The sequence below is a fragment of the Terrapene carolina genome, unplaced genomic scaffold (genome assembly GCF_002925995.2).
Source record: "Terrapene carolina triunguis isolate 2854851 unplaced genomic scaffold, T_m_triunguis-2.0 Scaffold85, whole genome shotgun sequence".
NCBI lineage: Eukaryota > Metazoa > Chordata > Testudines > Emydidae > Terrapene > Terrapene triunguis.
Window position 1 is genome coordinate 12444903 of NW_020664436.1, and position 18092 is coordinate 12462994.

Here is an 18092-nt window from a genome sequence, read left to right on the forward strand (position 1 = left end):
AACACACTAATCAGGTGCACCAGTAATTCTGTATCTATGTGCTATGAACCCCCACTAAATCAACAGGTTTTATTATTTGTATTACTGTAGTTGTGGACCAGGACCCCATTGTGCTAGGCACTGTACAAACAGAACAAAGAGTCCCTGCCCTAAAGAGCTTACAGTTCAGACAACAGTTTACATCTTTTGTTGGGAAAACTAACCTGTTTATGAAATAAAATGACAGGACTCTCTTCAGCTACTTTGAATAATTTAAGATTTAAACCCCACGTAAGTTTCAATACATCACCATCTGCTGCTGGGCACTGTAGAGGCTCTGAAGTTTGACCCAAGTCAAATCTCACCTGCATTCTCCAGAGGCACAAGCTACATGGAGTGGTCTTAGTCTTCCCACCCTTACCGCTAATATGGGCCAAATCATGCCCACATTTGTGTACATCCCATCCAGTCCTACTGAAGTTCTGGGGTGTAAGTTAGCACAGAATTTGACACTACCTCAACTACTGTTCTTAGATATCTATGTTGAGAATAAGTGTCTTATGAATTTTTTACCACACATGCCAAAAACACATTCATATTGATATTTCAAAATAGCTTCTAAAAAAAAAAAATCATTGCTATTCAGCATTTTGTATTGGCAAATACAATTTTGTTAGGAATAACTGATAAAGTTAGTTTCCCAGATCTGAAGAAATAGCTATGTGTAAGCTTAACTGCTGGTCTCTCTCATCAACAGAAGTTGGTCCAGTTAAACCTTGTCTCTCTAGTATGCTGGGACCAACACTGCATACATAAAGTCACCAGAGTCATTGTAGCCTTTCAGTGTGTGTTGGGGGAAGCCTCACATTCCATGTTACCAATATTTTTAAAGAGATCTTTTCACTTAACTCAAGCAAGGAAAAATGTTAAAAAGTTAGGCAACAATATTTTTACAATAATTTAGAAACATCTATCAGAGGGGTAGCCGTGTTAGTCTGTATCCACAAAAACAACAAGGAGTCCAGTGGCATGTTAAAGACTAGAAATCTTATGCCCAAATAAATCTGTTAGTCTTTAAGGTGCCACCGGACTCCTCGTTGTTTCTTTAAAAAAACAAAACAAAACCATCTATACATGCTCCACCCAGAAAGGAAAAGTCATGTTATAGCAGCTTACCTCACTGGCAGACATATTCTTTACCTGTTCTGGTTTTAGTTCTGTTTAAAAAAAAATAAGAGTAATGAGTTTCACAAGAAAAGCCATCAAAACATTTTATGTTCAATTCTAATCTGAGAAGTGATTAAAAATGGTACCTTGCAACTCAACATGCCTGCTCCTTGTATATTCCGAGTGAGATCTGCTTGCTTTAAGTGACTACAATGTGTATTGATTTTCACTCCTCTTAGCCTTGCACAGCAAACACAGCTGAGAGTGTGAAACAATTCCATTTCTCTTTGTGCATCAGAATTATTTTTTAAGTTCAAGTCAGTTGAATCATTGCTTTTAAATTTGTGCAAACTCATTTTACAGGGGTCTTCAAATAATGACCCCATTGACAACAGATTGCACAGTAGAGTATAACTGAGGGCATTCATTTGCCCTGCAGAAGTTTTACTACCAGTAGGGTATGAGAAGAGTTGTAGTTTGTAGGGCTGGCATTTAAAAGGAACATATTTTTTTCCCCACTTCACATTTTAGATGGAAGCCAGAAAGGAGGAGGAGAGGGGAAAAGACATCAAACCCCATACTGCAGTTTTTATGGGCTCTTCTCAGAGAAGTACATTCTAAATATGAAGAGTTTACATTGCAGACAAAAGGTACAAACATTTTGGTGCACCAATCATTTGCAAGTGTAAGCACATAATGTTTCCAACTTACTGGAGGAATATAACTTATGATGGTTCTTATGAGACAGCCACTTTTAATACAATACTGTTCCCCCATTTTCATGCAGTGTAGTTGCTACCTGTGATTCCCAAAGTCCAATCACACTGACTCATGACAGCCCATTAAAAGTAGCTACTGAAGGCAAAGCGGCAAGAAAGGAAAGTTACTTGCCAGCAACTGGAGTTCAGAATATTTACAGATTCACACTCTAGAATTTGTGCACTGTGCCTCAAATCCATGAATCACTTCAAAACAGCTTACTATTGGGGGACCTGTGGCACCTCAACTCATGTCAAGTCAGGTTACAGAAGGACTATATCCTTCAGTTGCCCTCAGTTGTTCTTTGCCTGCCTGAAAGACTCCAAAGTGGAGAGGAGGGTGGGAGAGCGTGGCAGAGGCACACAGAGGCAATATATTTGGAAACTCCAGTTACTGTTAAGTAGTAATCTCTTCTTCATAAAATTGTCTCTGCTGATCCCCCATGTAGAAGATTAGCTAACAGTAGCAATACCTAGAAGGACTGAGTAGTTGAACAGTGACTGAAGGACTGCCTTTCTGACACAAGCATCCAATTTGGCTCCCACATTGAAAGTGAGTGAGCAGTGCTAAATAAAAGTGTTGTTTTAATTAAAAATTTCAAAGAGGAATGTCAAAGGCAGGACACCGAGGCAGCCACAACCCTACTTGATTGGGCTCATGTAATTCCATCATTCAACCTCAAATGGTCCTAACAGCTGAAAGCCAGTTTTTCATAATTCAGATAATCCCTGAAATCAAGACAAATTCCCCCATGGCATTTCTTCCTGAAGACAACAACCAACCAATATGATCTGAACAGCTTTTTTCACATCCAATTTATGAAGCAGGCGAAGAATGTTCTCTAATACAGACAGTTGTAAGGGATATGGTCTAGTTAAGATGGAACTGACACTAACTTGGGAAGCATATCATTCCATGAGTGGAGGCATAAATTGAAATGTTTCTGTCACCTGTTAATATCAAATGGTTCTTTTTCATGACATTTTGAAACGCACCAAAAAGCAATGCTAGACAGTCTCCACCTTGCCATGCACAGCAACACAAGACTCAGGATGTCATGGATCTATTCTGATTAATTTTGGAGATTTGAGAGAGAGATGGACAAATGATTTGTAAGACAGAACAACAGTATCTTTAATTTCCTGAAGAGGTTTAAAAAAAAAAAAAAGGTACTACAGAAAAAGTCACATCACTTACCTCGAATAGGGCCCAGTGCTGCATCCTTTGCTAATGCAGTTAAGTCACTTCCTGAGTATCCATCTGTCATTCTTCGTAAAGGGGGAGAGGGGAGGGATAGAAAAACTGTCAATGATCTGCATCTTTATACATGCATATTAGCAAAGAGGGAAATAGTACTTCTCTAAGATTAAATGACAAACTGCACAGCATAATTAGTAAATTATATAAATATGTTACTTCAAACATTTCTCAACTGAAAAAACACTATCCATTAAAGTTCAAGATCAGTATTAAATGTAAGTAGCATTTTGGCAATCAAAGTCTAGCAACTGGGATCTATTGCTGAATGCCATTTTAACACACACTTATAAATGCAATAGTTTTTCTTTAAACAACCCACTAGATTGTCAGCACTTTCTACTCTCAAATACTTGCAAAGAACTGTCCAGATACAGCTGTTGTGACTTCTTCATATCACAATGACTAAATACTAATGATAAATACTTTATGCTGTGCTTCCAGCCCATGACCAGTTTCTTTGGTGATTCAGTCTACAGTAGAACCTCAGGAGTTACGAACACCAGAGTTACAAACTGACTGGTCAACCACCTTTTTGGAACTGGAAGTACACAATCAGGCAGCAGCAGACACACACAAAAAACAAAAAACAAGACATGCAAATACAATAGTGTGTTAAATGTAAATTACTAAAAAAATTAAGGGGAAGTTTAAAAAGATTTGACAAGGCAACTAAACAGTTTCTGTGCTTGTTTCATTTAAATTAAGATTGTTAAAAGCAGCATTTTTCTTCTGCATAGTAAAGTTTCAAAGCTGTATTAAGTCAATGTTCAGTTGTAAAACTTTTGAAACAGCCACCATAACATTTTGTTCAGAGTTACAAACATTTCAGAGTTATGAACAACCTCCATTCCTGAGGTGTTCATAAATGAGGTTCTACTGTACTTTGGGGACTGCTGCAGGAATCTCACCAAGACTAAACTTGAAAAACCATGATGAGGACTGGAAAGGAAGGAAGGAATCGAAAGGAATCTTAGCATTTTTTAGAAAAAATGCAGAGTTCCTATTTTGTGGCATGTTGTTGGTACACTTCACACATTGCAAGAAGTTTTCCCTTAAAACTTACAAACTTTTGTTTATACTGCAGCCAGATAATGAGTGAAAGTGTGTATAGTATGGAAAAATCATATTTTCAAACAAAGTTGCCAAATACTATCTGCCTATCTTGTTGTTTTATACTGCTGCCCATTATGGTAGTGTCTGAATGCCTTCTAGTAGGCTTCATGGCATGTCTGACATTCTTCCTTTTGGGGAGGGTTTTTGCTTTTGTTATTTTATTAATTTCCTTTTTTAGTTGGTAGGGGTGTCATGTGTAGAAAGAGGTGTCAGCATTGAATGCTTCATTCTTAGGGTGATGAGGCTTTTTCTGAGAGGAAGGTTTTGCAGCATTTTCTAAAAACAATCATACTCTGGGGTCGCCTGATCTCCTCTGGAAGTTTGTTCCACAGCTGGATCCTTTACACCAATAATGCTTTATCCCAAGCACTTGCAGGCTTTGTAATCTGAATTGTGCCAGAGAAGCACAGCTGTCACTGTCGTTTATGGATTGAAATTTGGTCTATAATATAGCTCGACACTGATCCATTAACTGCTTTGAAAATGAGGACCAAAGCTTTAAACTGGTATCACAAGCTAACTATGAAACAGTGGAGGGACTTCAGCTGAGGCTTCATATGCTCACAGCAGCCTAAGCCACAAAGAAGGTGGGTAGTCCTATTCTGGACCAGCTGGAGCCTGTGGATTGTCTTCACAGTCAGCTTCATAATGAGTTACCATAATCCAGCCTGGAGGTGACAAATGCATGGATTACTGTGGGCTGGTCCTTTTCTGGGAGGAAGAAACATTTTCCCTAATAAGCTGGAGATGAAAAAAAAAGATAGCAATGCCACCTAGTCATTCAAGCTTAGTCAGGCAAACAAACTTGAGGCTTTGCACCACTGTGATGAATGGGGGTCATATGCCTTCAAAGCATGATGGAGACAATGTTTAGGATAACTCTTCAAAAGTTTTTTCCCTTTTTGACCAGCATCATTCTGGTCTTGCCTGAGTTCAGCTTGAGCCAATTGCTCTTCATTCAAAAGCAGATTTCTTGTCAGTGTTCTGACATTTTAGCAATGGCAGAGGGTGCATCAATTGAAAAGGAGATATACAGAGGAGTGTAATCGGAATACTGTTGGCAGCTGAGGCCATGGCAACTCAATCTCTCCCAGTGGTCTTACATAGATGCTGGAGAGAAGGAGGGAGAATATGGATACCTCTGTGACCCTGCACATGAAGGCCTTTGGAGAGGATAAGCAATTACCCAATCACCACTCCAAGTTCTGCTGGAGAGGAACAACTGAGCCACTGTAGTGCTGAGCCATCTATTCCTATTATGTATCACATGTCTAAATACTTTAGAAGTGAATTGCAAAGCAAGAGAAATCATGTCCTTTACTGCTCATTTAAGAAATATAAAGATGGCACAACATAAGGTTTTTTCCCCCCTAAGAAGGTTGAAGTCAACATCCCCTTCAATCTCCAGTCAGGGCTGGAAGAGCTGTACTTCGGGCTTTAGCCTCATTCTCCAATTTAACCATTCAGGTGCTTCAAAAGATTTGCTGACGTCATCAAAGAGAGGGAAACCAGAACTGGTATTTCCAATGTGAAAAACAAGCAGAAAAAAAACAAAAAACAAAAAAAACCCCCCCCAATATTATATACTGAAAAGGAGCAGTAAAAAAATAGCAAAAAAAAAATTTTTTTTTGCTTTACTCCCCCCGCCCCACCTTTCAAAAGCAGCCATTAGAAATTGTCAAGAGGCACACAAATGGCCCATTAAAGGAGCTAGTTCATCCAATTTTCTGGAGGCCCTGCACCCAATTACATTTCTGTTTGTGGGAGAAAGAGGGTTTAGTAGAATTATTAAGGAATAAAGAGTAGGACAAATCCCAGTCTCTTGCCAACCAAGGAAATGTGGCATGTCAGTCAAGTGAACAAAGTCTATAGTAGGGAAGGGGTAGCACAAAGAATTTTTCAAAAGTTGTGCTTAGTGATGTTTGTATGTTTGCGCATAGAATCTACAGTCACAGCACTTAACTTGCAACCCCATTTTTTACTTCAATTAGATATTCGTGTATCTGACATGGCTGAAGAGTTTTCTGCAAGTGTGAATTAAGATGACAATAAATGCGACTTCATTGTGCCGCAAATTTATTTGATGTTGCAGATACAAAATGGCTGACGCATACTAGCCCCGCTGAACGTGTGCATGCACCCCTCATACACACACAAAAATAAAAGACTCAAACGAGTTACACTATTTAAAATTCTTGATGCCCTGCACCTCACTCAGTTTTCCTCCTCCATGATCTACCAAGTAGATTCATTAGTATCTCAGAAGTGTGACAGGAGAGAGGGTCTTTTCTCTTACATTAAGGAACATGTCTTATTTCCCTCTCCCTTCTCTACCTCCTAAATAGCATTCATAATGGGGTACCTAACGTCCAGAGGATGAGCACATAGTAGTATTGCGTGATCCATAAGAATTTTCACAATGGAAAGCTCAAGTAACTTTTAGGTATTTTTCAATGCAAATTTAAAATCTTCAAACAGCAAAAATATTGGAAAGGCCCTACACTTATGGAATCCCTGCTATTCCATGCTTAAAATGTCAGTATTGCCAACCCCAAAAATGCACAAGTCAGGAAAAAGCAAAACAAAAACCAATGAGATTTGTTTTCAACCTGAAATGCACACAAAATGTAGAGCAGGTGCTCTCTTTAGTCAGCTGGGAAAGATGGGGCTCGCCTAGAGGTTGGGTGGGAAGGAGCTTGCCTTCGTTTCCTGTCTCCCTGCCCCAGGCACAGTGCTGATCAGCATGTTTCAACAGCAGATCTAGGTAGTGAGAAAACAGTGTGAACAGTACTCTCTTACACAGACTGACTGGGGGTGGGAGGAGAAATGGTCTTTTTCATAACCTCCAAAATGTGTGCAATTCATTCTCAATACGTTACACCTAGAAAGGGACATAAGAGGTTCTATAAATATATTATGAACAAAAGAAAGATGAAGGAAAGTGTAGGTCCTCCATTTGGCAGGGAAGAAGAGCTAATAATGGACAAGGTTCAAGAAAGCTGAGGTGTTAAACACCAATTTTGCATCAGTCTTCACTAAAAAGATAAATTGTGACCAGTTGTTTAATATCAGTTAATGTTACCAAAGGGGAAGAAACACAGGCCAAAATAAGGAAGGAACAGGTTACAGAATATTTAGATAAGTTAGATGTACTGAAGTCAGCAAGACCTGATGAAATTCACCTTACTTAAGGAACTAGTTGAACCAGTCTTGGAACTAACTGCTATTATCTCTGAGAACTCCTGGAGGATGGGTGGAGAAGGGCAAATGCAGTACTTATTTTCAAAAAGGGGAACGAATAGGATACAGGGAACTATCGACTAATCAGCCCAACTTGAATACCCAGAAAGATACTGGAACAAATTATATTTTTAAGTACCTAGAGGATACTAGGGTTTATACGCAGATTTGGAAGGATTAGATTTTTATTGGTAAATGTTGGTGGGGTCCCACTGGGGGTCTGTTCTGGGTCCTTACTATTTAATATTTTCATCAATGACTTGGATAATGAGTGAAAAACATGCTTATAAAATTTGCAGCTGACAGCAAGAGGGAAGGGGTTGCATGCAGTTTGGAGGACAGGATTAGAATTCAAAATGACTGATAAATTGGAGAGTTGGTCTGAAATCAACAAGATGAAATTCAGTAGAGACAAGTGGAAAGTACTTCATTTAGGAAGGAAAATTAAATGCACAACTACAAAATGGGAAAAGACTGGCTAAGTGATAGTACTGCTGAAAAGGATCTGAGGGTTATAATGGAACAAATTGAATACAAGACAACAATGTGATGAAGTTGTGGAAAAGGCTCATATCATTCTGAGGTGTATTAACAGGAGCATCGAATACATAATACATGGGAGGTAATTGTCCTGCTCTACTCAGCACTGGTGAGGCCTCATCTGGAATACTGTGTCCAGTGATGCCACATTTTAAGAAAGCAAAGTGGATAAATTGGAGGGAGTGTCCAGAAGAATGCAACAAAAATGATCAAAGGTTTAGAAAACCCGACCTATGAGGCAAGGTTAAAAACCTGGCATGTACAGTCTTGAGAAAAGACTGAGGGGAGGAACAGAACAGTCAGCAAAAATGTTAGAGCTATTATAAAGAGGATGGTTTTCAACTGTTCTCCACATTCAAAAGTAGAACAAGAAATAATCTGCTTAATATGTGGCAAGGGAGATTTACGTTAGATATTAGGAAAATCTTTCTAAATATAAGGATAGCTAAGCATGGGAATAGGCTTCCAAGGGAAGTTGTGAAATCCTCATCATTGGAGGTTTTTAATAACAGGTTAGACAAACATGTCAGGGATGGTCTAGGTCTAGCTATACTTGGTCTTGCCTCAGAGCAGAGGACTGGACTAGATGATCATCTCTTGATGTCCCTTCCAGCCCTACATTTCTATAATTTTAAGTACAGGCAAGGTTACAATTTTAATATTCCTGATAACTAGCATTAGTTCTAAATGTAACTGACAGAGCAGTTGATATGACTGTTGTGGACCAGCAATATTGTTAGCAGAACTATCAAAGTACTTACCTGGCTAGTTGTGCCAGCTCTTTTTGGGTCAATGGACTTCCTTGCTTGCTTAAAAGATTTTTTAGTAAAATCAATCTTGTCTGAAAAGAAGCATTTATCAGTTGTAAGTTCACGTACAAAAAACTCATTTATTAGAAGATATAAAACAAGAATATATGGAATGTTTTTGTGAATTCAGAAGCCTATATGTATGACATTTGCAGTACTTTTGACTATGGTGGACATGTCAATACTTTCTTTTAAGGGGTCATATAGATTTAGTAATCATGAAATTGAGGGCCCCATTGGTTCCAGCCAGGCACTGTACAATCATGTCAACTAAACTACAGTCTTGATCAGAGACACTTCTGCTGCTGCTAAGATAGTGAACAGTGCTAATAGTTTTTTGTTTTAGTGTTGAAGAACTTCTAAAATTAGGCCACACAATTTTTTAATCCTTTGCATGAAATAATTTCATGTCAAACCAAACAAACCTGCCGTTGCAGTATTCTAGGCATATCAAAACATGTCCTTGTCTGCTTAATCAGCACACTGCCTATACAACAGCAAGCTGCCCAGAAGGAGGGAGCGGCTACTAGCAGATTTGATTCTAGTAAGTACATCAGAATATAATAACTTAAATATTCACCTGAGTGGTATAAACTTACCATACTGGCTAAAGTGAATTAGCGGACAGTGGTCAGTCACAAAATTCAGTAATTTGCAACAAGTCTACCAATCATTAGGGCACATTAACAAGGTTCTACAATATATTTTCTTGTTTTTCCTATACAATAGGTTTTTAAGAACTCTCAGAAAGAAATGCACACGTAAGCCACACACTTACCTCTTCATTTGGTAAAGATACATACACCCGTTTGGTGAATCGTCTGGGGGAAGGGGGAGAAAAAAAAAAAAGTAACATTTTAATATGTCAGAAGAACTAGTTAGTAAAAGCTGACATTTGATAAAAGTACACATTTTATGCCCATGCCACCAACACTAATTTTTTTTGCTACCTATGGTAATTAACTAAACAAAACTTAGATAGGGAATAGCAAATTTGAAATCCTTGCCCTTGACTGAGGCAGTCCAGGATGTAGCTAGATAAGAAGCAAAAAGAAGGTCTGGCATCAGAGAAGGTATATAATTTAATGTGATATAGTTATATTATTTTTAGTGCCATGATTGTTTCTTTTATCTCCTCACAAGGGTAGATGCATTAAAGCAAGGCCTACTTGGGTCTTGTGGCAGCTGTTCCCATGAGGATGGCACTTGGAGAATAAGGGGAGTTTTTGAGACACCTTCCACGATGTTGTAGTATGCAGATAGTTGTACTTGAGATTTGTAGCTTTTGCATTATGTTCATTTTCTAAATAATGGAAACTTTACATAGCCTGAACCCCAACACATTATTTAGTACTCTATTTATCTAGAAGCTTATTCTGGTACAGGAAGGTGCGGTTTGCACTATCCAGATTCAATTTTGCCCCCTGTATTTTACCACCAGTGAGAAATCTCTCCTTCAGTATGGTATATGCATATTCTCACTTGTGGGAGACTAACAAGAAGTACAACTGTTTAGGAAGGTGGGCTGAGGGCCAAATTGAGTGTGGGTGATACATAAGGTCTGAATGAAACTCCAGGTAGTAGCCCTGCAGAGTTTAAAGGTACAAACATTATGAGCATGCCATTGATGCTACCTTAGCCCTAATGAAACTCTTACGGGAGGAAAGAATGCCTTACTTGTAGCTCTTAACATGTTCATGGATAACAACTCCCTACAAGGATTCCAATGACTCCGCATAGTCAGATACTTCAAATCAGACCCTCCAGCCCAAGCTGGTAACGTCTATCCCTACAACCATCAGTGTCAGAATGAATAGAACATCATTTTTAACATATTCTCATATTGTCCACTATTGCAGAATCTTTAGAGTCTTTGAAAATGTTGAGGAGTGTAATTCATGTTCAGAGTAATTTGTAGGGAGCCAGTGAAGTCAGATCTGCATTCCTCAGTCTAGCATAAGAGATGTAAGTGGGAGATGCCATGTTACAAAGCAGAGGTTCTCAAACTGTGGTCTACAGACCACGAGTGATCTGTGAGCTCCATCCAGGTGGTCCGTGGATAGTTCCCTCTAAGGTGCGCGCCTGGGCAGCTGCACACAAGAGAATGAAGGGCCACGCACCTAATTAGTGGAGCCGTGCAGGCGTAGCTCCACTAATTAGGTGCCTGGACCCTGAAGAAGAGGCACATGTAAGGTGAGGTGGTGGGCTTGGGGGGAGGGGGAAATAGGGGGTAAGTGGAAGGGGGAAGTGGGGTGAGAAGAGGGGGTGGGAGGAATTTGGGATGTGCAGGGCTGCAGCGGCCAGAGAAGGAGGCGACTTTCCCCAGCTCCAGGGCTGTGGCGAGACACGGCCCTCCTTCCCAGCCTCAGCTCTGTGGCCCGGGAGAGACACTCCCTTCCTTCCCAGCCCCACCTTGGGGGGGGGAGGGCACATCCATTGCATTAGAAAGTTAAGACTACTGATATTAAAATATGAGTTCTGTGCTTTTACTTGTATTTGTGTTTTATCCAAAACCCTTTACAGTAGTTAGCTAACGGTACAAACAACATTTCGAAAGATCATTAAGTGGTCTACTGAGACCCTCAGCAATTTTCAAGTGGTCCGTGAAAAGAAAAGTTTGAGAACCACTGTAAAGGATTCTTAAAATCTGAAACAAGGCCTCCAAGGTCCTATTGCTTTTGAGGATACCATGCCTCCAATGTTCAAAAGAGAAATTCAGTGCTGCTTTTATGTAGAAGTGTCTATAAGAGAGACTTTCCCCTCAGTTTACCCTTAGACCCAAAGAATGGAACAGATGAGTGACATGAAAGGATCTGAGAGAGTACCTGTTTAAGACCATTCCAAGCTGATGGCACTAAAGGCACAAGTAACTCAAAAGGGAATGCTGAGGCTCTTCTTTAAAATAAACATTGAGTATTTTGTTAATATTTACCACCCAACAACTCTAGCAAATTTCAGTCCAATACAATTTGAAGAGTGCAAGATACTTAACTGTGAAACTTGTATTTTATAATAGGAACTAATTTAAGCAGGGCCATCCCTAGCCATTTTGGTGCCCTATGCAGCCCCCCTGCAGGGGAGGGAGGGGCTGTCCCCAGGCCCCAGCCCGCTCCCCTGGCTCCCAGCCTTGGGAGGCGGGGGGAACTGCCCCCCAGCACTCACCAGCAGCGAGGCTGGGAGCCAGGGGAGTGGAGCAGGCTGGGGCCGGGTCACTCCACTTACTGCGCGGTGAGTGCAGCAGTCCTCGGGGGAGGGGGGCAGGGCGGGGGGGCCTTTGGGGAAGGATTGGGGCGGGGCGGGGCTGGAGCAGAGGCAGGGCCATGGGGAAGAGGCGGAGCAGTGGCTGGAGTAGCACGCAGCTGAGCAGGGCACCAGGAAATGTGGTGCCCCAAATTTCCTGGTGCCTTACACAGCTGCGTACTTTGCGTATGGGTAGGGACAGCCCTGAATTTAAGTGCAACTGGCCTTGAATACATCTTAAAAGGGGCATCATTTAGGTACCTGAGAACAGCATCATCCAGCTCCTGTGGCCTGTTAGTTGCCCCCATTACAAGTATTCTGTCCTCTCCAGAAGACTGTACCTATAATGTTGTAAAGCAAGAGTAACGCAAATTGAAAACTAAGAAACAATGCAATAAACTGTAAAAAGACCAAAGTGCACTGACTGGATGTTGATACTAAATGCTCATGTTTTTGTGGGTGTTGACTATGTTATCCACATTATTTTCTGCCTACTTTGTGGTTTAAAAAAAAAAAAAAAAAAAGGTATATTTAAACTCCATCTCAATTTTCCATAGCAGCATCTGGTGTCCAAAATAAGTGCCATGACTAGCAATTAGAACTTATGGTCTTGGAGAATTTTGATATTGTGAATGCTCAAAATTAAAAAGTAAACTGACTTACTTTACTGTTTCAAACAAAGTCAAATTTTACTGCCACTCAGGGCAGTGAAACTACACTGAAACCTAGAGAGAGGAAAATTGAAATGTAGGTCTAAAACAACTCTGGGACTTCTATTATAGATCAATCTAGTCTAGTCTCCTGACTGACAATGGCCAGTGCCAAATATTTCAAAGGAAGATGCAAGAAAATTTAAGTAGATAATTATGCAATAGCCTTCCTCCTGCCCAAGAAATGAATTCCTTCCCTCATAGCATCTCTGCGGTTACTCCCACCACTTACCCATCTTCTCTTCCCCAACCATGAAATACTACAGTCCACCCACAGCTCCTCCCCAGGTCTCTATCACCATCCTCCCTGCTCAGAGACTGAACTCTCCAATTCTTTACTGGGCAAAAGATAGAAGATGTTTGCTAAGAAATATTTTTATTGCTGTTCAAGGAAATAAAGGAGAGGATTTTTAATTGGTGGAGCTTAACCCCATTAGGGTATCATTAGCAGCTTTCATTGGCACCCATCATTGTATTAACTAATTTAAGTAACAACCAACAATACTGTAATACTGATACTTACGCCATCAAATTCTATTAAAAATTCTGTTTTTAGACGCCTACTAGCATCATGTTCACCTTCTCTTCTTTCGCATAAAAGGCTATCAACTTCATCTAAAGAGAAAAAAAAGTCTTAGTTTTAACGTTTCAGCCAGTGAGATTGCTAAATATCAAGGTTTTAATTCAACTATTATTTTGCTAGTGTGGGGTTCCAATAAAAGAGGTCTTATCTTTACTCTTCAGGAGGCAGACAAACTTTGCCAAAGTTTAAAAAATATTTGTATAGGTGTTAAAGGTGCAAGGCCCAGTGGCATTAGTAAAGGATCACCAATTTGACATCTGACAGGATAGGAATTTTGTATGCATTCTGTCATCTGTGGGTAATAAACCCCAAGTTTCCAAAGAGGATGAGAAAATAAATGCAAAACAATTTTCATAACCCTGTACTGCAGGTCATATATAAAAAACGCACTAAAATAGAATCTTTGCACGCAAGGTTATCATAGGACAATTCTTTTGTTAGTTAAGCTTTTCCTAGATTACTGGATACTAGGGCAGAATGTGGAACATGCTCAAGTGAAACATGCTCCCCAAATGAAAAACCAATTAAGGAGCAAGTAATCACTGATGCAGAGAGATCCCCTTATCTTGTTATGTCTTGCATTATTACTGAGACAAGTGAACCTCAAATAGAGAGCACTTTAGTTTAAAAAGATTTTATTTGGCAGAAAAATATATATATAGATCTTACTAGCCAAACATTAAGGTCTTACCTATAAAAATTATAGACGGCTGAAGTTCTCTGGCTACTGCAAAAAGAGCACGCACCAGTTTCTCTCCCTCACCTACCTAAACAAGGCAAGCATTTTTCAAAACAAATATTACAAAAAAAGTCAATAAGTGACTGTTCACAAACACAAGCTTTGCACGACCCATTCCCATACCACGGATCAGCAAACCACTAATTCAGCAGTAAGTGGTGAAGCACCCTGCCTTTCTCCCCCCCCCCCCCCCCACAGAAAAATATGAAAACTTAACTAATGATTCTGGCTGGAAATGTTAAAGGAGTGTAAGGAGTTAGGTGCCTAAATCACAATGAAATTCAAAGCAAGTCGGGCTCTTAAAAAAATCACAGCCTTTATACTTAAATAAAAATATTTCCAAGGGAGTGCAGGAGTTTGCTCAATAATGAAGCGTCAATTTCTGAAACTGCTGTTTTGTATTTGTTAGTATCAAATACACTTTTCAGTACAATGCATTATCTAGTGTGCAGACACGTGGAGGGTTTTGGCTTAACAAGGTTAGTGGACTAAGGCAGCACCCGCCCATGGCACAGGATGTCCCCCTCATCATAAATATCAATGTATTAGCCCTACAAGTCTGTCAGATAATCAAGATCCTAATGTATTAGCATTAAGAAACCAAAACCGTTAGCAACTATTACTTACGTATTTTGAAGTTAGGCTTGCAGCACTTATGTTAAAGAAGGTTGCATTCGATTCTGCAGCAACTGCTTTGGCCTGAAAAACAGTAAATCCCTTCTTAATGGTAGGCAAGTTGAAGAGCTCCAATGCATTTTAGGATTTAGAATAAAACTTAACAAGACAATAAGTATATTGTATGAAGAAAAATAGAATATGATGTAACAAAAAAAACAGTTATTCACCTTTGTAACTGTTGTTCTTCGAGATGTGTTGCTCATATCCATTCCAATTAGATGTGCGCGCGCCACGTGCACGATCGTCGGGAGAATTTTTACCCTAGTAACACCCAGTGGGTCGGCTGTGGAGCCCCCTAGAGTGGCGCCTTCATGGCGCTGGATATATACCCCAGCCGACCCAGTGCCCCCTCAGTTCCTTCTTGCTGGCTACTCTGACAGTGGGGAAGGAGGGTGGGTTTGGAAGGGATACGAGCAACACATCCTCAAAGAACAAACAGTTACAAAGGTGAGTAACCGTTTTTTCTTCGAGTACTTGCTCATATTGATTCTAATTAGGTGACTCCCAAGCCTTACCTAGGTGGTGGGATCGGAGTGAGACATCGCGGAGTGCAGAACCGCTGAGCCAAATGCGGCATCGTCTCTAGACTGCTGAACTAACGCATAGTGAGCGGCAAAGGTATGAACGGATGACCAAACCGCCTCTCTACAGATCTCATGGATTGAAACCTATACCAGGAAAGCGGTCAAGGAGGCTTGAGCCCTCGTGGAGTGGGTGGTGAGGCGTGGCGTCGGGACACCGGCCAAGTCGTAGCAAGCACGAATACAGGACGTGATCCAAGAGGAGATACGTTGCGAGGAGACCGGTGGGCCTTTCATCCGGTCAGCCACTACAACGAAAAGTTGAGTCGTCTTCCTAAACGGCTTCGTATGCTCGATATAGAATGCGAGGGCCCTGCGAACATCCAGAGTGCGCATACGTTGATCTTGCCGCGTAGCGTGCGGCTTAGGATGGAAGACCGGGACGAAGATATCCTGGTTCACATGAAAAGCTGATACCACCTTGGGGAGAAAGGCAGGTTGGGGGCGAAGCTGCACCCTGTCTTTATGGAAGACTATATATGGAGGCTCCAATGTGAGGGCTCAGATTTCAGAAACACGCCTCGCTGAAGTGATGGCTACAAGGAAAGCTGTCTTCCAAGATAGGTAAAGGAGTGAGCAGGTAGCCACTGGCTCGAACGGGGGCTCCGTGAGCCTGGAGAGGACCAGGTTAAGGTCCCACGCTGGAACCGGTTGACACAGTTGTGGGTATAGGCGATCTAAGCCCTTTAGGAATCTAACGGCCATCGAGTTAGAGAAGACTGAAGAAGCATGTTCTCCTGGATGGAATGCCGAGATAGTTGCCAGGTGCACCCTGACAGATGATATCGCCAGGCCCTGCTGCTTTAGGGATAGGAGATAGTCTAGTATAAGTGGTATCGACGCCTGCAAGGGGGGTGTGGCGCGCTGCTCACACCAACAGGAGAAGCGCTTCCATTTGGCTAAGTAGGTGGCCCGTGTGGAGGGTTTCCTGCTGCCTAACAGAACCTGCTGCACGGATTGTGAGCAGAGTAACTCTGCTCAAGTTAGCCATGCAGCATCCACGCAGTAAGGTGGAGCGATTGCAGGTCGGGGTGACAGAGTCGTCTGTGGCCCTGGGAGACCAGGTCCGGCCACATTGGGAGCTTGATCGGAGGCTCTATCGACAACTCTAGGAGTGTGGTGTATCAGTGCTGCCCTGGTCCTGCTGGAGCCATCAGAATCATGCATGCCTTATCCCTGAGCAGCTTGAGCAGGACCCTGTGGACCAGCGGGAATGAAGGGAAGGCGTAGAACAGCTAGTCTTTCCACTGAAGTAGGAAAGTGTCTGATAGGGAACCCTGAGAGCGCCCTTGGAGAGAACAGAACACTTGGCACTTCCGATTGATGCACGAGGCGAATAGGTCGATCTGGGGAAACCCCCACCTCCGGAAGATGGAGTGGATGATATCTGGACTAATCGACCACTCGTGAGCTTGGAATGACCTGCTGAGGTGGTTTGCCAGAGTGTTCTGGACTCCTGGGAGAAACGACGCCATCAAATGTATCGAGTGGACTATGCAAAACTCCCACAGGCGAATGGCCTTCTGGCATAGGGGGGACGACTGGGCTCTCCCTTGCTTGTTGATGTAGAACATGGCCGTGGCGTTGTCTGTGAGGACTGCCACACAACGGCCACGTAGGAGACCGCGAAACGCCTGACGCTAGGCGTACTGCCATCAGTTCTCGAACATTGATGTGCAGAGTTAGTTCGGATGCGGTCCAAAGGCCCTGCGTCTGGTATTCCCCGAGGTGGGCGCCCCAGCCCAGAGATGATGCGTCTGTGACAAGGTATAAGGAAGGTTGTGGGGAGTGAAATGGTACCCCTTCACACACCGACGTGTGGTTCAGCCACCAGCTGAGGGAGGTCAAGACCGATTCCGGAACCGTGACCACCATGTTCAGGTTGTCCTGACCTGGACGATACACTGTTGATACCCAGGCCTGAAGCGGGCAGAGCCGAAGTCTGGCATGCCTGGTTACGTAAGTGCACGACGCCATGTGCCCCAGAAGGCCGAGGCACGTCCTCATCGTGGAAGTTGGGAAGCTTTGGAGGCTGTGGATGATGTTTGCCATAGCCTGAAAACGAGTGTCCGGCAGGAGAGCGCAGGCAAGTCTGGAGTCTAAGACTGCCCTGATAAACTTTATTCTCTAGGTTGGTTCCAGAGTTGACTTTTCGCTGTTGAGTAGTATGCCCAGCTTGCGGAACGTGCCTAGGGTGAGCCGGACGTGGGATTCCACTTCTTCCCTGGTGTGGCCCCGAATGAGCCAGTCGTCTAGATACGGAAACACCTGGATCCGTTGTCGACGAAGGTAGGCTGCCACGACGGCCATACATTTGGTGAACACTCTCAGAGCCATGGACAGCCCGAAGGGAAGGACAGCAAATTGGTAATGTTGGTGGTTCACCACAAAGTGAAGGAAGCGCCTGTGCGGAGGGTAAATCGTTATGTGAAAATACGTGTCCTTCATGTCGAGGGTGGCGTACCAGTCTCCAGGATCCAGGGAAGGGATAATGGTCCCCAATGAGACCATGCGGAACTTCAACTTTACCATGAATTTGTTGAGTCCGCGCAGATCTAATATGGGTCGAAGTCCCCCTTTTGCCTTGGGGATTAGGAAATAGTGGGAATAAAACCCCCTGCCCCTTAGCTCCGAAGGAACCTCCTCGATCGCTCCCATGGACAGGAGCGTAAAGACCTCCTGTATAAGGAGTTG

General features: G+C 42.2%; 1 protein-coding gene across 4 annotated transcripts in view; it reads right to left on the minus strand.

Annotated features, from left to right (window-relative positions):
* The window catches only part of SPAST (spastin), a 66367-nt gene that overhangs the window by 7181 nt on the left and 41094 nt on the right, over positions 1 to 18092 (minus strand). For all 4 annotated transcript variants that reach the window (XM_024212099.3, XM_024212097.3, XM_024212098.2 and 1 more), the window contains 8 exons: positions 14767 to 14838; positions 14092 to 14167; positions 13341 to 13432; positions 12369 to 12448; positions 9646 to 9688; positions 8820 to 8899; positions 3103 to 3173; positions 1156 to 1196 (listed from right to left, as the gene is read on the minus strand). In XM_024212099.3, coding sequence (XP_024067867.2) covers positions 1156 to 1196; positions 3103 to 3173; positions 8820 to 8899; positions 9646 to 9688; positions 12369 to 12448; positions 13341 to 13432; positions 14092 to 14167; positions 14767 to 14838 — 555 coding nt within the window. The remainder of the gene's footprint in view (positions 1 to 1155; positions 1197 to 3102; positions 3174 to 8819; positions 8900 to 9645; positions 9689 to 12368; positions 12449 to 13340; positions 13433 to 14091; positions 14168 to 14766; positions 14839 to 18092) is intronic.